This window comes from Cydia strobilella, chromosome 7 (genome assembly GCF_947568885.1).
Source record: "Cydia strobilella chromosome 7, ilCydStro3.1, whole genome shotgun sequence".
Classification (NCBI taxonomy): domain Eukaryota; kingdom Metazoa; phylum Arthropoda; class Insecta; order Lepidoptera; family Tortricidae; genus Cydia; species Cydia strobilella.
Genome location: NC_086047.1, coordinates 2,980,939 through 3,003,208, shown reverse-complemented (window position 1 = coordinate 3,003,208; position 22,270 = coordinate 2,980,939). Strand labels below are relative to the sequence as shown.

The 22,270-nt window shown below is 36.8% G+C and overlaps 1 protein-coding gene across 1 annotated transcript in view; it reads right to left on the bottom strand.

Moving 5' to 3' along the window:
* Positions 1-2,930: 2,930 nt before the first annotated feature.
* LOC134742775 (zonadhesin-like) overlaps positions 2,931-22,270 on the bottom strand; it is a 32,942-nt gene continuing 13,602 nt past the window's right edge. Inside the window, exons 8-21 of the mRNA XM_063675963.1 lie at positions 21,209-21,397; positions 19,743-19,943; positions 18,802-18,999; positions 18,249-18,437; positions 14,022-14,219; positions 12,605-12,805; positions 12,005-12,120; positions 11,746-11,889; positions 10,775-10,978; positions 10,541-10,639; positions 10,309-10,452; positions 9,602-9,811; positions 9,207-9,351; positions 2,931-3,074 (exon numbers count right to left, since the gene is read on the bottom strand). Coding sequence (XP_063532033.1) covers positions 2,941-3,074; positions 9,207-9,351; positions 9,602-9,811; positions 10,309-10,452; positions 10,541-10,639; positions 10,775-10,978; positions 11,746-11,889; positions 12,005-12,120; positions 12,605-12,805; positions 14,022-14,219; positions 18,249-18,437; positions 18,802-18,999; positions 19,743-19,943; positions 21,209-21,397 — 2,372 coding nt within the window. The 3' untranslated portion in view covers positions 2,931-2,940. The remainder of the gene's footprint in view (positions 3,075-9,206; positions 9,352-9,601; positions 9,812-10,308; positions 10,453-10,540; positions 10,640-10,774; positions 10,979-11,745; positions 11,890-12,004; positions 12,121-12,604; positions 12,806-14,021; positions 14,220-18,248; positions 18,438-18,801; positions 19,000-19,742; positions 19,944-21,208; positions 21,398-22,270) is intronic.

Sequence of the window (22,270 nt, the reverse complement as noted above, 5' to 3'; positions counted from 1 at the left end):
TTTTTACACGACTGCCCAAAAAAAGGAGTATATTGTTTTTAGTATTTGTTGTTATAGAGGCAAAAGAAATACATCATCTGTGAAAATTTCAACTGTCTAGCTATCACGGTTCATTAGATACAGCCTGGTGACAGACAGACGGACAGACAGACAGACAGACAGACAGACAGACAGACAGACAGACGGACAGACGGACAGACGGACAGTGGAGTCTTAGTAATAGGGTCCCGTTTTTACCCTTGGGTACGGAACCCTAAAAAAGTACATAATATTTTGCTTTTCCACGGACATAAAATGGTCACAATACAACACACTATAGTATGAATCTTCTCAAATTATTTTTACGCCTAAGACCCTAATCTGTTAAACAAAAGCCATTGTTCCTTTTATGTGAGCGGTCGGCCATTGTGTTATAGTGCATGCCACGTGCTCAGACACAATGGCACGCGCTCAGACACAATGGCCGTCCGCTCGCATAAAAGGAACAATGGCTTTTGTTTAACAGATTAGGGTCTTAGGTGTAAAAATCATTTGAGAAAATTCATACTATACACACTACACTTTGTTAACTTTTACTATAACCATATTGCTTATTTTATAACCATAAAGCTATTAAGGTAGTTTGCCTTTAGCGAAGTTCGCTGGCTAGTCGGCAGTTTGTAATATGCTGGTCATATTTCATCCGGAAGACAAGTCGGCGGCTAACTTTCTGAATTAAGGTTTAAAAATGGCTGAGTACTCAAGATAAAGTAAAGCAATACTTTAAAATGTTTATTAAACAAGTGACAAGGGTCCAGAAAGTTGAATTAGGTATGATAGTTAGAAACTATTTAATATTTAATTATGTAATTTTTATAAATGTCTAAGAACGCTTATATATGTGGTACCTATGACATAACGCTATGGAAGGAACCTCTTACAACTTTTTAAAGGTTTATATATTTGGACCTTTTTCTATTGTTCTATATATTAGAGGATAATCTGGTCCGCTACTTTTGATTCTGACTGAACCTATTTTAAACATAAGCTCATTTTAATAATATCCGTTAGCGAATGGGGTTTTCTGAATAATGCTCTCAAATAGTTTAAGCTTTAACTCAGTGGTTTAACTTCTAAAACAAGATCGCTTCATATTAAAGCGCCCATCCATGTTCGTATCAGATTAATAGAATAGTTTAATCAATTTAATTATACATTAGGCTCTTCGGATATTGCAGCAGAGATGTTTAACGATCAATAGGTACCGTACCCAAAGGGTAAAAACGGAACCCTATTACTAAGACTCCGCTGTCCGTCTGTCCGTCTGTCACCAGGCTGTATCTCATGATCCGTGATAGCTAGACAGCTGAAATTTTCACAGATGATGTATTTCTGTTGTCGCTATAACAACAAATACTAAAAAACATACAACCGAATTGAGAACCTCCTCCTTTGAAATCTTGAAGTCGGTTAAAAAGTACGGAACCCTAGGTGCGCGAGTCCGACTCGCACTTGGTCGGTTTTATTAAGATAGGTAATTTGTTAGTTATACACAAGAATTTTAACGGAACACGCGCGGCGCACGGCGCGTAACCTAACTGCGCCGATTTGAATAGAACAAAGTGAGGCAGTGTCATATTATCATCATCATATTCCTCGTGATGTCCCGGCAATTTGTCACGGCTCATGGGAACCTGGGGTCCGCTTGGCAACTAATCCCAAGAATTGGCGTAGGCACAAATTTTTACGAAAGCGACTGCAATCTGACCTTCCAACCCAGAGGGTAAAATAGTCCTTATTGGGATTAGTCCGGTTTTAATTAAAGGAAAAATGGAAAACTACAGTTCCGGCAGGACTCCAACCTGCGACCATTGAAACATCGGTCCAATCGCTTCTTCCAACTGAGCCACGGAGGCCCACCAATGTGTGCGAATTTTGGATTAACGCTCAAACGCACGCTCGTTTCTGCTTCGTAAAAAGTGGTTATAATTTTGACCGGTATGGTGCATGGGTATGTATGTATACGTATGTATGTATGTATGTTCGTCAGTTCTGTTCCCTCAAAATTTCTAAAGCCGGCTTAATAAACAGAGGGTGAAGCAATAAAACAAGATAAAAAGACGCCGAAATTTTATTTATTTTATTATTTTTATTTTAGAGTATTATTTGAAATATTAGAAAAAACAATTTTATTTTTAACACCGAAATAATTTCGACCTAAAGATTTTCCTTCTCTCCAAGGACCTGTAAAAAATTATTATCATTTTTATCTCACAGTAATAGCCGGTAATTATAAATTTAATCGCAATTAGTATTGCAAAGCGTAAAAATAAATAAAATGCCTTTAGTTAGCCAACGATATAAAAAGCTGAAAATGAAATAATATTAAAAATATTAAACGTTTCATTGGACTGTGACAATGTGGTTGCATGTTGCATGAGCATTAGATTTATATTTAAGTAGTAGATTTCTGTTTAAAAAACATTGTTAGTATAGTACCTATTAGTTTAGTATCATGTCACTACCTGTGAGTTCCTATAATTGGCTTCCTGTATTTACTATAAGTTTTATGTTAATGTCACAGCTGTTGGATCTCCAAATAAATAAAATAAAATAAATAATAATAATAAAAAAATACGTTATAACTAAAGGCAATTCGCTTTTTGAAGGACTTATGACCAAAATTACATTTATTTATTCTGCACCGACTTCCGACTTGGCAAGCGACAGAATTTATTTTAATGAAAAATTATAGATCCAAACATTGATTGATTTAATCACATAATACCCGTTACTAAACGTGTCTGAACAACAAAAATTTAGTCAAGTAGATTAGTAAGAGTGGTGGGGGGAGGCTCACTCGGTACTCGCCAGAAAAAATAGAAAAAAAAATGGATCCATTCGACTAATTCACTGACAAATCAACTCGACTAAATTAAGTATCTATATTCACCTCTCTATTCAAGGGGTAGTGCGCACCGCACCAGAGAACATTATTTGATCTTTCATAAGTATATGGTAAAGGAAACCGTGATCAGCTCGGAATATTAATTTTCTGGGTTCAATTGATGGTGACTTCCTAGTAATAACGACAGCTGAAAGAGAAAAAAGTGACAATGAAGGCGACATAAGTTTTTACTTTGCCTTGCCTTTTGGCGAGGCGAGGAGGAAGGAGTACATTTTTTGACAAGTCATAGTCATAGTTAAAAAGTCTCGGTAAAAATATATTTGGTCACTAGCATTTAATGCCTACTGTAGGTACCTTTCTTTATTACTGTCATCAAAGGATCACGGAAATAGGTAATAACACCTTTCGGCCTTCCATCACTAGACCAACATGATGGTAACTTGTTAACTATAGCTTTGTATTATCATCCGAGTTATGTAGGTTTGCTATATTTATGTCCAAGATATTTTCCACCGATATGGTGCCTCACCCCTACTGTAAAACATATTTGCGGTTTAAGCTTTTGCTATACTATGCGCAAAAGAAAATGACGCCCGAAATCATATTACCATCTCTTTCACTCCTGCTACGATTACGCAAGTGTGAATGAAAAGTTTTACGACCCCGGTCGTCAGTTTGGTTTGCGGATAGTAATAGTGTTTTGTATACGTTATATTATTGATATTGCTTGTCACCACGTTGTCACAGTCATGTTAATAACAATTATTCCGAAATATTTTGTGTTTCACTCGGTGGTAAAATTGGTTTAACCCTCGTGCCTTAAAACCCTCGCAACGCTCAAGATTCAATTTTTCGAACCACTCGCTACGCTCGTGGTTCAATTTTGGATACATTCGCTTGCTCGGGTATCAATATAATAGCACGAGAGGTTAAACAACAACTTTGCCCCCCTCTGTAAAACATATAACTATGAATTTATCAGTAATGTTCAAAATCTACATTTTATTTTTCACCAGTTTAATTGGGCAGCTAACTACTGACTGTAGCGAATAATAATGAAATGATAATAATGAGTAAGTACGAGTATTTTATGAGTTTTAGCTATAACCAGATTTAGACACAATTTGAACGAACCAATTTAATCGGTTGGCTGACTGGCCAATTTCGCGATATGACCTTGGAACATGACTGTATTCTTCACCAAAACATAAAAAAGGAAACTGTGATCTGCTCTGAATATTTTTGGCGGTGGTGGCGGTGGCCTTTCTGCTGTAGCAGTTGCACCAACCACAAAAGCTGAAATAATGATAATATATGTTATATCACACCTAGACCGGCACGAGCCCGGGCCGATGCGGTGCGTCCGACACACCATTTTCTATGACGGCTGATCGTTGATCACGTGGCGTGGTGAAAACAAAGCGCCGGAAGCTCCGGCCCGGCCCCGGCCCGGTCTAGAGTGAATCATCCTTTAAGAGCCAACAGGAGCTGAGCGAATTCTCAATTTTGAGATTTCAAACTGATTATCTCCGTCGCGCTGACGGGGGCGGCGCCGCCATATCCCCGTGTGTGTGGTGCACGCACACAGACGCGCACGTCATTTGCGCTCACGGACCTTATGCCTGCAAGTCGCGTCGCGGTCGCGGCCCGCTATATAGGCATATCATAGGCTATAGCTAGTTCTTACAAACTTTTTCTGTTAGCTTAGCTCGCTACCACCACTGAGCGTTTACTTATTTCCTGTTATTGTGATTTATCTTCTTGATTTTAGGTAGCTGAATTCAATATCCTTCTACAACCTGCAATCCAAATAACATTTTGACTTTTACAGGAGAGTAAAAAAACAATCATTTCTTTTCTCGTTTCCGTGCGGAAAGTATTAACTTTCGACACGCTGTGCTATTAGTACCTACATTGTGCAACGAGGGGGGTAAGTGAGATTTTGTAAAGGAGGAGTTTACAATATTCTTACCCCCGGAGTTACACAATGGTTTTCGTTACACTTGTGATGAAAAACTAAATTTTCAGGGAAATAATTATAAAATACGGTGACATTTCAAATATTCGTCCGCCATATTGTCATTTCTTGACAGGTTAGGCATCTAAGGCACAGACCTTCGGCATTCAGCCACGATTGAAAATTTTGTGTAAAAACGGCTATTAAATTAATCCAATTAAATATTATAAACAAAAATACTAAATTATAATTGTCAGTATTTTAGAAGTAAAACTCCCTTACACACCCTTATACTTTAAACAAAGTATTTTACTTATAACTTACTTGGTTCGTACTTCGTATGAATTAGTGACATATCTAATTAAAAAAAGAAAGCTATAACTCCCGCGGGAACAATATAGGCCTTTTGTTTTCCCTTCAGTACACCTGCATGAAATAAGATTTTTTCGAGCAAGTGTGATGAAAAACAAATTTGTCGCTCTCCGGCTTCGTTGATTAGAAAAAAAGAAAGCCTCAGGTTAGATAAAATTATCATAACAAAGAAACATGTGACATGAGATATTTCTTACGTTGATGTAATTATACAGTTTTATTAATGGTCCGTTTTTTATTTATGAGTCAGATTTTGATTAAAATAGGTATGTTTGAAGAGCTCCTAATCCTGGTCGGAATGAATAAGAAACCCCAATTTGGGACAATAGTCTAGTCTACAAAACGTTCAAGGTGGTTAAAAATATAGTGTAAGCTGTTCGCATTAAAAAACCGCAAATCGATGTACAGGTTAGCCGTTTGGTACACGTATACTAGAGGTCAAAACAAAATTATCGACCCGCAGTTCCTAAAAAAAAATCCCTTGGGAGGGGTGCTGAAACTTTTTTTTGTATAAAAAATCTTTTTTTTTGTATAAAAAACTTTTTTTTTTAAACCTATCGTATTCTTCTCTTATCTATCATACGAAAGGGCTTTTTGAAGCGATTCTGAAAATATATCACATCATTACATTTTAGCCATTTTTCTTAAATTGAAACAAAAAGAATTTTCAAAACATACCAAGTTTGGGCTCCTCCAGATACGATATGGCTGATTTTTTTTGTACAATATACCAAAAATGATACGTGATTTCCTCATATCTAACCCAAAAAAAAGAATTTTAAAAATAATTTTATTGTTTTTTTTAAAATACAAAGTGACACAGTTAGGTTTAAAGATCTTTATCTTCTCATAAGAATACATAATATTCACTTACACGAGAATTAATTGTTTTTTCACGCAAAATACATTTTATCGGTGAGCGCACACTTAACCTATAACAAATAACTTAATACTGTAGGTATTAACATATATGACTTAAACTTAAAGTATACAAATTAAACTAAATTAAACAAAAAACACTTTTTTTTTGTTTTTTTTTGTCGGGTATATCAATAACTTATAAACAGAACAATTAGCAATGGAATGCGAGCGTAGTTGCTACGGCCCGGACCGGCCGTTCTACTTCAATACCTATTTTACGAGACTTATGGAACTGTACTTCCTAAGGGATTTTTTTAGGAACTGCGGGTCAAAAATTTTGTTTTGACCTCAGTATGCGTGTGCCAAACGGCTAACTTGTACATCCATTTGCGGTTTTTCTTTGAAATTGGGCTTGTACGGCTGCCACTATAAGAGATACTAACTCCTAAAAATACGTATGATACCTCATTAGATTCGGAATGATGTCTAGAAAAATGTATTCGAAGCATTCCCACATAAAAAAGTTCAAAAGCTATTAACAAAAAACGCAAACGTACCATTACGCAAAAAACAGCAAAAAAATCACGTTTGTTGTTTGGGGAGCCCCACTTAAATATTTATTTTATTCTGTTTTTAGTATTTCTTGTTATAGCGGCAACAGAAATACATCATCTGTAAAAATTGCAACTGTCTAGCTATCACGGTTCATGAGATACAGCCTGGTGACAGACTGACAGATAGATTGACAGACAGACAGATATTATTTTAAAGGTATTAAATATTCTTTTAAAAATTAGAAAAAATTATGGTGCATTTAAAACATATCATGGAATATACTACGGTTATAAGTTGATAGTATGTAAAGTTATTTTTTCAACAAGTTAGGCAATTATTAAGTAACCACATTTTTCTCGAACTTTCGTCTTTGTTGTAAATAAAAAAAAAAGAAAATAATTGGCGTAAAAAGTATTTCGCCTCGTGGAGCCCTTTTCATATACATACTTAATAAGATCACGTCATAAACGATTTAATGAAAGTAATACTTTATTTAAAATAAATTTTAGAATAATAGTGAAAATTGTAAAATATAAAACAATATTTTAACCAAAGTATTACTAATTCTTTTTACAATCAAATGTATGAATACGTACTTAGAACGGATACTTTTCTAAATAACGAATAAATGGACTAAATTGTGTAATTAATTTTTAGTGCAAATCACCACAATTTGCTTCTAAAGAGCAAATCAGTGACCAAAAATTATATATGATTTTAATGTTTCGTTCATATATTCAGATTTGTGTATGAAAATGTGAAACTATTATTTCTAAAATAAATTATTCGTCCCTAATTTACACAATAATTATACCAAATTTGATCTCATAGCAACAGATATGTAGAAATAGAGGCAAACTGGACCGCAGAAGCCGACTTTTCCCCTCCCTTTTTCGCGGGTTACCAGGACTTAATCTCGTAGCTAGTGCGTCAGCTCAGCTTTGTATGAACCAAGGAATAATAAATAGTGTTAAACGATATCCCCTGAGGCCAAATGCATACTCACTTTACTTACTTCGCCTACTAAGAGGCAAATCGCGACTTTGAAAAGGTTTATCGATCTTATCACATCACTAGATTATCGACATTTAATGTCGACTATTGCCCATCACTTTTCTGTCTGTGTACGTATTTAGAAACTTGACCCCGCCCCTAAAATTAGTGCGATAAGAACAACTGCAGCTTAGGCGAAAAATCCTGCGTAAAAATCTCAAAAATCGAGGTTTTGTACTCGACTGTTTCCTCCTCCAAAACTTAACCAATCGTAACCAAATTTGGAAATCTAAATGATTATGAAATTGTCTGTGTCGGACTGTTTTGATTTTTTGGCTAATTGATACCAGTTTTGAATACCACGCCTCTCATTGCGGCATAGTCAGTGAGGCCATTTTTGGCCATGTGTGAAGGGCTCTAGCGCCTTAAAAAACAAAAATATCAAAAAAAGCAAAACACACCGACACAGATATTGACAATATTAATCTGTGTTGAAAAAATCATTGCTCTAGCTTCAAAAACCACGGAGGAAACAGTCGAGTACGTTTGTATGGAGAAATGACCACTCCTGTTGGCTCTTAAGGTAACTTCGAAAGCGGGGTTATTTTGAAAATAAAACCAGAATCACTTCATACTTTTACAACACATACGCTACTGCAACGCATTTAATTTCACCCGTTCGTATAATTAAATATGTGTTGAAAACGCGAGAGTTTAAAGTGTTATATCTATATCTTCCTTACTGTTGCTATAATAGAAAGTGCTTCCAGTTTAGTAGATATTTTCCATTTTGATAATTACCTCGCTTTTGAAATTATCGCAATGTACCTTATTTCTATGGATTTTGTCGATATTAATTATAGCTCAGATTCGTATTTATATTATGACGACGGTATTTAAAATGAAATTAACGAATGGAACGTAAAAAAAAACTACTTTAAATAAACCATACTATTTCTTACTAGAATGAAAGAGAGTGAAATCGAAGAATTGTTATGTACCTAAACAAATTTTCATCCTTATTTTGGCTGCCTTGAAATCATAAAAGAATTTCAAGGGAGAAATAGATATATAAATATTATAAATACATACTTTATTTAATGAATATTTGATAATTTGGATTATGTAATAAAAACTCCTGTGCTCATAATTTACCAATTAAACCGTCATCTATCTATTTTATAGCATAAAGGTAAAGCTGTTACTTTAAGATTTTAATATATTTATTTTTCTTCAAAAAAATATTTAAATTTTTTTTTTAATAAAACGATATTTAATTCGAAAAATACTTAATACCTAAAGAGTAGGTACTCGTCCTAAACCCTCCAATCGAAATCTTATAAGCATTTATATAATTACTCTTCGTATTTTATCTTTAGATTAGGTGTAACTTAGTTTAATATAATATTATTATATTTTTAAAATGTTGTTAGTGTCCATGTCTGTATTGGCTAAGTATAAGAACATCTTGTAATACCACGGTTGCAACACTAGCAAAGAATAAATGATTATGAAAACGATTACGGTTATTATAGTTGTTTTCAGGTAGACCTTGTATAATAAAGGTGTTTGTATAGTTACCATTAGCTGCAGTAGCCTCTGTTCCTATTTCATTGACTTCACACCACGCTTTTTGAATGGCCTCAGTCATGCAGATATCTTCTGGTTTGGCTAAAAGTCCGGATAAACCAGAATTGCCGCAGTCAAACCAATTGGTAATATTAGCCTGAAAAATACATATGAATAAATAATAAAATCATTGTATTTTTACAGTACCCTAATAATGACGAAAGCAGTGAGTTTAACATTGACGTGATATTTGCTTCTTTCTATGCTATATATAATAAATGCTTTTTCTTCTTCTTCTTCTTCTTTCTCATTTACACGTCGTGGCGTTCACACGCAATGGCGATCTGATTTTGTTGAGACGAGACTTGAGCAGTGGTTCATTTCATCGATTAAGTTTTGCTTATTACCTTCTTTAATAAGTCCTTCAAGTCTGTAGTTGTGCTAATTACAAATTTTGGTAAATATAGTTGTACTTTTTGAGGGGAGAGGCTATCTAAGAGTTTCTTCCAATTAGCCGGAAGTTGTAGATATTTGGCCAACTGCATTGTGCCGTTAATGCTGTTTGGTAAAACAATTATCGCGGAGCTCTCTTCGCCTGTGTAAGGGATTCGAACCACCTAAAATAAAAAGACATAAATAAAATAAATGACAAAAAAAAATTTAAGGCTAAAAAACAGATAACGTTAAGGTAATGAATGCTATTGATAAACAATGAAATAAAGAACTAATTCAAAGTGGAAAGTAAATTATAACAGTCGGTTCGGTATCAACAACAGCAGCAAGGTAAAAACGTTCTAGAATCTAGGCGTGTTTCCTGTAGCCATTAAATAATTTTGACGACTTGTATATCTTTTCCTTAAGCTTTTATCATACATATTGTATAAAGAAACATGTCTATAAAGGGGCCTACTGACTAACAGTCCGCCGGTCGATATCGGCCTGTCAGTTGTTCGTAACTGTCAAATTTTTGTTCTAACTGACAGGCCGATATCGTCCGGCGGACTGATAGTCAGTGGGCCCCTTAAGAGTCCTACAGTAGGCTGTATAGATCATTTGTTTTCTATACTATACTAAAAAAAGTTTTTGACCCAGCAGGATTGACATTTTGTGTTACCTTGCAATCCAAAGATGCATCTTCTCCATACTCTAGGTCCTTGATTTCTTGATACATCAACTTGGTTTTTGTAGTTGAACCATCGCCTAAATAGAAATCTTCTTCTTTCGTATTATTTTCATTAAATTGTTTCTGCCATTTACCCTAAATATTATAAAAAAAAAGATTTTATCACATATTGATATATATTTTATTGTATTGTCATAAAGTTACAGTATTTTACTACAGTTACCTTGAAGTAAATGGCGTTGATCAGTACCATCCTTGTCATTTCATTTAGCATGTCAGGTGAAACTAAATCTTTAATTTTATTGTTGGTTTTACTTTCAACCTGAAAAATACGATTTTGTTAAATATTGAAATTAAACATTAAAAAATAATAATTGTATGTGTATTATTTTCTTGCATTCACTCTTTTCGGTTTTAAGTTAACAGTGATATTATAGGTATCGTTTAGTCGAATTACCCAGGCGTTCATAATAGCTGCAGCTTGAATTTTTTTAATGAAATCGATCTCTTGTGTTTCGGCGCGGAAGACGTCAACGACATCTTTTTTGAAACCATCGCTCAGCTGGTACTTATCACTAGGATATACTTTGGCAGCAGTGGAAAAGTTAACACTAGTTACACCTTCGTATAAGGAGGAGAAATTAGTAAAAGTATCCCGAATCTGAAATAAATCGTTATTCAATTAGAATAGTACATTGTGATACAAGTGTGCTACGTTAGTACACACAAGGCGATATTGTGCGCGCGAGCTGTAAGCGAGTGCGCACATGTGTGTAATGACCAATGCACACGCGTTCCATACGACGTTTTTCAACACACTTGCGAGGAAAAAAGGAAACTTTCATATTAATCAAATTTCAATTGTTAAAACAGTTACTAAAAGTCTAAAATCTGTCATACTGCCTGCCACCCCTCTCGCCTGCCGCGGGCGGGCGCCAGTCCGTGTTGTAAAATCTACTCGACAAATTTAAGAAGGCTCCGTTTCCATACATAATATTAGCAATCAGTTCCCTTTTTAAGTCAGCCGGATTACCATTAATTACCTAACAAGTTCTATAATATAATGAAAAAAAGCACGCGTGTTTAATATCTAGGATTATCAGCCTAAAAGCGGTTCAATAACTTGCATGTTCCGAGCAAGTGTGAAAATAGGTAATATGATATTTTAAAAAGGATTAAAAGCCCTATCATAAAAAAAATCCTAATGAACATGGTGCACTGAGGTTGGTTCAGAGTTAACCAATCAATGAGTAGAAAGTAAAAGTGTAGTAGTGTGACTGCTACACAGTTATTGGTCCCTCCATAGTAATTGGCCACTCTTAACAAAACAGAAAGAAACAAGGCAATATAATTATCAACTCGAATGAACACGACTTAAGAGTAGACCCTTATACACCTCTAAAACAGTGGCGTGACAAGTATATTTACATCTTGTTTGTCCTTAAGATTCAGTATCTCGATGCACTGATCAAAAGCTGGTCCGTCCGAGTACAAACAAAGCTCGGCTATCGGAGTGAATACCGACATTGCTGACATTATGATGTTCTCGTTAGGTGCAGATTGCATGCGTTCCTGAAATCAAAATTCATTATTCAGTTTACTTCAATTTGAAGAAGTATTGTTTTCTAAAGAATTATTTAAATTACTTTGGGGAAATATTCAAATCTAAATGTAATGAATAACTTGCATAAAGACATTTTCCAGTGAATGCTGTGATCCCATCTAGTACGCCTGACAATCCAGAGCCTCTCACACCGGTGCTGGTAGTAGGCGGTTTTACTGTAGTTGTTGGTGTTGTCTTGCCTGCAATAAGTGTTTTTTTATGGGTCAGAGTGTTGGGCCCTTTAGGGCATGCAATTACTTTTCATTCGTCACCTAAAGGTGGTAGCGGAAATGAGAATGTTAAGATGGACGTGTGGTGTGACAAGAATGGATAGGATAAGGAACGAGTATATAAGAGGAAGCCTGAAAGTTGCACCTATAGAACCTATAATAGAAAAAGTAAGAGCGAATCGCCTAGCGTGGTACGGACATGTAATGCGGAGGGATGAAAGTCATGTGACGAGAAAGGTATTACGAATGAATGTGGAGGGGAGTATCGGGAGAGGAAAACCGAGGAAAAGGTGGATGGACTGTGTGAGAGATGATATGAAACGAATGCGAGTGAATGATGAGATGACGGGCGAGAGAGAGGAGAGAGGTATGGAAGAAAAAGACATGCTGCGCCGACCCCAAATGAATGGGATAAGGGCAAGCGAATGATGATGACTTAGAGTCGGTTACTTACAGTCTTTACTTGGTATGCAAGTTCCGTTATCGTTTCTCGAATATCCTTTGTAACACCTGCATTGCGGTATGCAGATAGTCCCGGGCTCGTTCGGCGGGCAGTGTCCCACCAGTGGCCCGACGATGTACGCAAAACACGACTCTCCGGGGCACGGCGGCGGACAAACTCTGTACTCTTCATTGCGGGGGCATGGGAATGGTGCTAAGAAATGTTTAAAGGCGCTTTAATTTTCCGAAAATAGTTATTTTATTCAATCACCCATTAAATTCAATAAGCAATTTTCTTAGATAGGTACGAGTATGATTTTCAGTATCTGAATTAGGAAAATTTCTTATGACATTTTATATACGAGTATACATGTTGGTTTTTCTTTTTGGGTCAGCGAGGGCAGCTACCAGAAGAAAACTTTTTCCATACATTTACTACGGAGAAATTTTATTTTCATTTTTCTATCTCGGCAATCAGTCCTGTTACGTTTAAGGACCACAATCAAAAGACACTGTAGGACTGATGGGCGAGATAGAAACATTGGAATAACATTTTCTTTAATTTATGGCGTTTTAGTACATTACCGTAAGTTGACCCCTAGGAAACTATTGATACTGAATAGGAATGGAATCGATTGGCATAAAAAATAGCATGTGTGTGTGTGTGTGTGTTTCAATTTTCATACAAATTGTATGGGAAAAGTTTCCTCGATTTGTGGCTTTTCTAGATGGAAATTGGAAATTTTTGGACACGTTCAAGATTTTCATCCTGGATAGGAATGTCAAAAAGTTTGTCAAAAATTACCTTTTTCTCGCAGGTAGAAATCTGGAAGCAGCTGCTGCCCTCACTGACCCGAAAAGAATATCCACCCATTTAGGGAGTACAAAGATTTTAATTTAATTTACTTTATGATAAATTGGCCATCGCTATTCAACGTGGTAGCGCGGCAAGTGTGATGGGCACCTTTGCACCCGGCACAGCTCGCGGAGGTCTCTTTGAATAAAATATTTTATTTAGTTTTCTAGTTTATTGAATTTTTTTTTTTTATACCACGTCGGTAGCAATCAAGCATACGGCCCGCCTGATGGTAAGCAGTTACCGTAGCATATGGACGCCTGCAACACCAGAGATATTACACGCGCGTTGCCGACCCTTTAAAAACCTGTACACTCCTTTAAAGTTACGTTAAAGTTATTTTTTATGATTGTATATATCATTAACTTCACGTTATTTGCTGAATAAATATTGTTCATTGGCTATTCAGGAAATAGATCCGTAGATATCTGTCTGGAGTCTGGATTTATGAAATAATAAAAACGTTCTTTGCAATTAAACCTCGCCTCTCACTTACCTGCGTATGGTTTTTATTTACTTTAATACATGTGACAACCAGTTTATAAACTTAGTTTTAATCTAAAAATATACTCACGACAGTCAGCCACTGGGATACATTTGCCAGTCTTCCTGTCTCTCTTTTCATTTATCTCGCATGTGCACCTTGGCGGGTCACATACTATTCCAATCGGGCACTGTTTTGGTGAATCTTTATTTTTCGCGCAGTAATCCGCATCACATTTGATCGCAGGACACGTGTTCCATTTCTCACCAGTTGGACACTTTCCTTTGGCTGTAAAAACAAGATATATTAGTGACGTCAAAAAATTTAAGACATGGGGAACGATATGAAACATATCGTCGCTGCGCGTACAAAAGTCGCTATGTGATTTTTAACGATTTTTCGGTTTTAATGCCATTTTGAACCTTATTTCTATACGCATATGCTCCAAAAACAGCGTGGCGCTTATTTCAATATTTAAGGATTTATCAAATGTAGGTATGTGACGCCCATACAATGAATGCTCTTCCTATAATCGCTAACTGGAATAAATCACATAACTACATTAGCTTATTTGAACAGCAATTACAGACGTGTGCTCGCTATGTGATGATATTTTCTACAAGTTTATTTAAAAATGATTAGATGCACTTGCTCCCGATATGTAGTTTCTCGCACATAGCGATATTTTTATACTAGTTGCAGTCGATGTTATGTTTCTAGACTGTGCGTTTTACTATACATAGCGGGATTTTCTTATAACAATCGAGTCTACCGTATATTAAACTATTATCTACCCTCAAGTTGTATACAGTCAAGTTCAAGTTGTAAACATGATTATTTCATGTGAAGCGCTAGTGGCCTAGCTGTAAGAGCGTGCGACTTTCAATCCGGAGGTCGCGGGTTCAAACCCACGCTCGTACCAATGAGTTTTTCGGAACTTATGTACGAAATATCATCTGATATTTACCAGTCGCTTTTCGGTGAAGGAAAACATAGTGAGGAAACCGGACTAATCCCAATAAGGCCTAGTTTCTCCTCTGGGTTGGAAGGTCAGATGGCAGTCGCTTTCGTAAAAACTAGGGATTAGTTCTGTTGTCAAGCAGACCCCAGGGTCCCATGAACCGTGGCAAAATGCCTGGATAACGCGAGGAAGAAGAGTTGACCTTAATATTTTTTGCCTATATTTTCAAAAGACTTTCGACTTTTAATTGATTGCAGGTTTATTTCAGAAATTATTTAAAACAACTTTTTGAAATTCCTTAATAATCTTTTTTTTTTGTTGAAAAAGGCCCTCCGGCTTGGGGAGGCATTTGGATATGTGGGACTCCCTCCTGCAACCATCCTCTTCTAGTAAGAGGAGAAAAGGAGATATACCCACTAAAAGCCACTCCGGCGCTCACCCTTCTGTCCGTTTTCAAGGAGGTGCGGGATGCCTGAGATTCTACTCCTTCCAGCGGCCCTGGCTTATCTTACTCCGGAGTACCCACACGACGGGAAAGGAGAGTCATTGACGCTTGACCCACTGCCAATCGTGTAGCGCCGTGTAGTGCGGACCCCCACAGCCCGCTGGCCCTGCTAGGGGTTTAGGCGGACAGCAAATTGTGCCCATCTTCTTCACCGCTGTCTGCGCCGGTTCGGGTGCGCGTCTTCAGCTCCTACTCTCACGCTCCGTTTCCGCGGCCTCCTTCCTTGAAATGACGGTGTAGCAGAAGAAGGCAACTGCGTTCCATTTCCTTTCGCTGGCCAACATAGTCATTAATACGTTGCGCAGCGAAACGTTCCCTAATCCAAGAGCCGCCGTCATGGTGCGACACTCTACGGCCCAACTATTGCATTCTTGACTGCAGTATGCCTCTATGGTATGAGATCCATAGCGAAAGTCCTCCAGGTCGTCCTTCTAGCTTTGCTGCATCCGTTCGTGCCCTTGTTGACGCGTCCTCGGCAGTTCATCGGGTGCAGGGAATTCATTTAGGGCCCTGCACCTAACCCTCTCCCTGTGCGCATCGGCGAGTACCAGAGCCTCTAATTATCACCCATTTTTTGACAACTTGAATCATGAAAACAACCTAACTTCACTGTGATTACTTACTTAATAAAGCAATGCAGGAGAAAACCAATGACAGTCCATTATAAGACGTCATCTGATATTTGACTGTTGAATAAGTATATAAGAGAAGTTTGAAAGTAGCACCGGTAACGGAGAAGATGAGGAGTAGTATAAAGGTTCGCGCCGTGGTATGGGCATGTAATGAGGAAAGATGAATGTCACATAGGCAAAACAATGTTAGGGATGAATGCTGATGGACGGAGAGCGGATGGTAGACCCAAAAAACGATGGATGGATTGTGTGAAAGAGGATATGAGAAAGAAAGGAGTGAGTGCTGAGGTGACCAAAGATAGAGGAGAATGGAAGAGAAAAACTTGTTGTGCCGACCCCACATAACGTGGGATAAGGGCAGGAAGAAGAGAGTCCTTAAAGAGATGAGACTTTTTACATTTCAAGATTTTAAAGGCAACATTTTGATTACAAAACTAGAAAAAATAGTTTTTTATCGTTTTTCTCCTTGCTTCGTATATATGTATATTATTTGATTACTTATTGGGCTGGCAAATAATTATCAAACCAATTTAAATGAGTTACCTAGGTAAACATATTTAGTTCAAAGATATTGACTGAAACAAATTGATCATAAAGTAATAGTTATAATAAAAAAGTACGTAGATTATTAATTCACGATTAAAATTCAATTATATTGGCTTACATAGCATTTTTTTCTGTTTTATTGAACGCTCACATTATATTATTAAATAGCCATGTGACGATAAAGAACAAAAAATGTATAGGGTACTTAACAATTAAATCTAACCATGTAATGGTAAGACACTTAGAGGTTATTTATGACCCAAACAAAACTAGCTATGTGACATATTTATGAAAAAGTTTTTTTTTCATATTATTAAAACTGAAATATTTATTCATGTAATTCCTTAATGTATGTTAAAGTGCAAATACTTTTGTCACAAAAATATTGATTCATTCATGTCCAATAATTATCGAAATAAACAGTTTTTTGTGTCTCCTGTAAAGTAGGTTAAAAACACATAGCGACTTTTGTACGCGCAGCGACGATATACCAAACCAAAAAAACAGATGACATTGAGGCATCCTAGAAGGTGAAAATGATATACATTGGGTAGCTGATACTTGCACATTTAGATCAGACCTTTGTTTCTACAGAATTAGGTAGAGTTAGACCAAGAAGAAGAAGAAAAATAAGCTTCTGATTAAGGTGTACATCTGGAGTATAGCCCTTTATGGAAGTGAAACGTGGACAATGACACTAAGAGATAGAAAGAGAATGGAAGCATTTGAAATGTGGTGCTGGAGGCGAATGGAAGGCATTAGTTGGAGAGACAGGATAACGAATGAGGAGGTGCTAAGAAGAGTGATTGAAAGAAGAGCTATTCTGAACACCATTGCAAATAGACGCGGGAAAATGATTGGACACTTAATACGACACGACTACTTCTTTAAAACTATCCTGGAGGGGCGGATAGGAAGGAAGCGGGGTAGAGAAAAACCCAGACGCAGCTTTTTAGATCAAGTGAAAGAAAAAGTAGGGGTCGTGTCTTATCAAAAAGTCAAAGAGCTGGCGCGGGATAGGGAAAGCTGGAAGATACTCCACCGACAAGATAATAACTTAAGTTAATGATGAGACCAAGAAAAGTCTGCAACGATTTGGATAGCACACGCAGTGCAAGTATTATTTTACACGTCAAACTTCTACGAAATTGTGAAGTATTTAAATAACACTTGCACTGCGTGTTATCCAAATCGTTGCAGACTTATCTTGGTCTAACTCTACCATATCTGCACTCAAATATAGTTTGAAAATGTATGTTCGTCCACAAATTTTGCAGAAACTAGTAATCGCATTGCATTAGTGCGGCGCATTTGCCGTCAGCACAGTGAGAATGTCGAATGTTACACCGCCAAAGACACATTTTCCAGATTTTAGTGCCCGTACGTTTGTTTAATAAAAATAGTGAGAAATAAGTAAAATGGGGTCCCTTTGTTTGACATATTTATTGAAAGTCATAATGTAATGATTAGTCATAATTCTAAAACCGTTAACTTTTCAGGATTTTCCTCTGGTTATCCTATAGATCGGTTAGGTTAGGTTTGTTTTATGGCAATCCTGAAAATTTACGCGTTTCTGAGCAAAACCAAATTATAACTAATGATAATATGACAATCATTACATTATGACTTTCAATAATTATGTCAAACAATAGAGACCCAAGTAAAATACGTACTGCACTGTTCCTCTGTGAGACTGCAAGGTGATCCAACATCTTTCCTGTAGAATCCGGGTTTGCATCTGCAATCATTCTTGCAGCCTTTCTGGAATGGGCAGTAGTATTTTTGACCGATGCTTCCGCAAGTTTGGTTCGAGCAGCCTTGAATGCAGGGTTCCCAGTATTCGTTCTGGCCAGTACATTTTGCTGCAATGTTTCAACAATTCAAATGACGTCATTGGAAAGAGTGATGACGTATCTTTAACTACCTACTTTAGTACCGTTACTTAGTTATTGTAGAATAATTGTTGAATACTTTGAAAGTACTTATGCTTATGAAAGTATTGATCAGTTCATTGATTGTGCGTAGATAATTTGGACAAAGTACTAGTAGCCAAGCAGACCCCGGGCATTTTGCATTGCATTTTAAGATTGATCACACACTAAAGAATGTACTAACTTTAGTTTAAGTTACCTACAACATAATGTTTCTGTCTTTTTTTCCATTGCTGTACTATTTTGTGTCTGGTAATAAAGGTTGTTTTTTTTTTTACTATGAATGAGTTCGTACGGCATTTATCCTTCGGGACACATTGTCCGGCATCGTTCCGCACTTCTTCGTCCTTGCAGATGCATCCTGGTTCGCAGTTTGGATCCCCATACTCTGGATTACGCCGGCACAGAATCACAGCTGGGTTGACACCACATTTTTGAGGGGGACAGACCATCGGGCAGGGATCATACTGTTCGTTTTCTGGACATTTCAATGCTGAAAATTTAATGAGAAAATTAACATATCGATCTCTTTTTCTACGTATTAAATCTTACTAAATTGTAAATGTGTGTGTTGCCAGTGATGACATACGGATCTGAGACGTCACGTCAAGGCTCAAGGTCACGCAAAGGGCAATGGAGAGAGCTATGCTCGGGGTTTCTCTGCGTGATAGAGTCAGAAATGATGATATCCGCAGAAGAACTAGGGTCACCGACATAGCTCGCAGAATTGCAAACCTTAAGTGGCAGTGGGCGGGGCACATTGCTCGCAGAACTGATGGCCGGTGGGGCCGGAAGGTTCTGGAGTGGCGTCCGCGTACCGGAAGACGAACTGCCGGTAGGCCTCCAACGAGATGGAGCGACGACCTGGTGAAGGTCGCGGGAATTCGGTGGTTGCGAGCGGCACAGGATCGGTCGGAGTGTCGAGCCTTGGGGGAGGCCTATGTCCAGCAGTGGACGTCTATCGGCTGACATGATGATGATGATGATGAAATTGTAAATATGAGAATAAGGTACTAAACAAAGTATACATAAACAAACCCACTCAAATATAAAATATTGATAACCATTTTACCTAGGCTTTCCTCAGCCATTGTGGCGTAGGAATTTTTTATATGAAATTTAATTTACTGTTATTATGTTTATTAATTGTGTACCATTACTTCAATATAAGCATCTTACTTATTTTTTTAGATTAAATATGTGGTATAATAAAAAAATGTTTTAAAGAAACATTACGTTTTTCGCAGTTCTTCTTTAGCACACACGATCCTGTTGCATTTCTGTAATAGTTTTTAGCGCACGTGCACCCAGGCTTGCATTCAGGGTCCCCTAGCTGAGGCGGCGCCTTGCATTTGAACACTGCATCTTTGAGGTTGCACTTCCTAGGCGGGCAGGGGTTGGGACAGTCGCTGTATATTTCGTTAAGTCCGCATTTTGCTGAAAATTATTTAAAAACGGCAACACATACAAAACAGTATTGTTTAATAAACATACAAACCATACAAACTAAACTTAATAATTAAATAATAATAATAAAATGCTTTATTGCACACTACAAAAAGAAACGTATATTTAAACTATGTAAATTAAATATTTACATATGTATGTGTGTGACGAATACATACAAGTATGGTGTATGCTCCTGAGTAGAAAAAAAAACAGTATTTAATTTAAAGCACAGTTAAATAAATAATTCGTAAATAATTCGCAACGAGTGGTTATAAATTAGAACACGACCGAAGGGAAATAATGTTTTAAATCGACAGGAGTTGCGAATTACCTATTCGCAGGTGTACCTATTGTACAACGTTTTACAGTACCTACATATGGCCCTTTACATTTTCGACATAGGCACGGAAAGTGCTTATTCCCGCACTAATGCGGGAAAGTAGTACCATATATACCTAATGTAAATGTATTAAAATAATAGGCAAGAAATGTTAAACAAGATCATGATTTAAAGTCTTCAATTCATTGTAGGTATATCTAAATAACAAACTAATAAACACGATGGTAACTGCTGAATAAACAATAATAACTGACACTTGTTCCAACACTTAATACCTAACTTAATACTTAACTTCAATAAAGTTAATATGGAATATCTTTGATTGATAATGCCGTTATTTATGGAAAAGAATCACCTTAATACAAAGTCCTAAGCTAATTAGTCTGTGCAGAATTCTGTACAGACTTTGACAAAGAAAATCCAGACGCCTGATAGAGAAACTTTTGGTGTTGCATATGGTTAATCGGCATTAAGTCTGCCATTTGTACTTAGTGTTATCAAAGATAGATATAACTCCGTAATAGATGGATACAGTCTAAGGAAAAAACGTGCCTCGAAAATCAAGAAAATTTGTTTCTCGTTCAGAGGGCGCTACTAGTTTTGGCCTACAGTCGTATAGATGGCGTTGACGGTTTCGTTTGTTATTTTACAATTTTAACGCATATCAGTGAAAGAACATGAGTCAAAATCATAAGAATAATTAATGCAAATAAAAAAAATCATTTATCTATATTTAAATACATTCTATCGTATTTTTATAAATCTTCATTTTTAGTTTTAAAGTGTGTCGACAGATGGCAGTGAATTTACTGGGGTTACAAAATTTACTATGACAGTACCGCTCTAGTATAAGTTACTCTATGGTTTTATTCTGCAATAAAGATTAAATAATTAAAATCACAACTGCACTCACTTCTGCATTGGTCCCTAGGTACGCAGGTTCCATTCCCGGCCCGCAACCAGCCCTGTTTGCAGACGCATCCTTCGATGCACTTGACAGGATGCACACAGGAGCTCGGCTTGCCGATCTGACTGCAGTTCCTGGGTCCACATCCACCGTTGATGCAGGAGGAGTATTCTTCGTTGGCTGGGCAGGGTTGTGCTGAAAGAAAGTTAATACCATCAAGTGGGTTAACTGGGGATAGGAGGGGTAAATTTAGACAAAGGAAATATTCCCCAATTATTTGTGACTGACAGCAGTGTTCTTTTTACAATCTTTGAATTAGGATCTACTAGTCTTAGGGTAAAATTTCCAACTAGCTAGATTAATTAAAAGTCAGAAAACGTTGTCAATAGTTACCCCATCTGTCCCAGTTATCGCACTGACGGTAGTTGTACAAGGTGTATTTTTAAACGGATGAATGAGAGCAGCTACCAGATCCTGAGGCCAGTTTTAAGTTTAAAATCTCAACTTGATTTGTTACTGTTATGATACGACCTTGACATGATTTCGCGCGAACGATCATATTATATCAATATCAATAGTATCATAGATTTTAAAATTTAAATAGGTCACTCAGAAAAAACTATAAGTATGTCAAACATTTCTCTCAAAATTAAAAATTGTTATCTATGGGCCAGTTTGATCATTGTTATATAAAACGTTTGGCTTTCGTGTTATTCATAAACGCTTGTCAATTCTAACAATCCGTTTAATCTCAATTCGTCATTTTGACATAGTGTTTGTTAGAAATAGCCAAATTTAACAAAGGTTTGCTAAGTTTTATGATTAGGGGGGTAAATGTAGGTACATTTTCCTAAACATATTTGTTGTTGTTATGAAAATATATGATTATTTACTTACTGCAATCCTCCGGTTTGACGCATTTCTTTTTATTGGAGTCGTAGTAATAGAGTTGTCTGCAAGTGCAGCTGTTGATTATTAGAGGGCACAAAATTAGAGGGCAGGGTTTCGGCGGTTTACCGACGTCAGAACACATCTTGTTGCAGTGGCCACAGCCTTGTTGGGCATTTT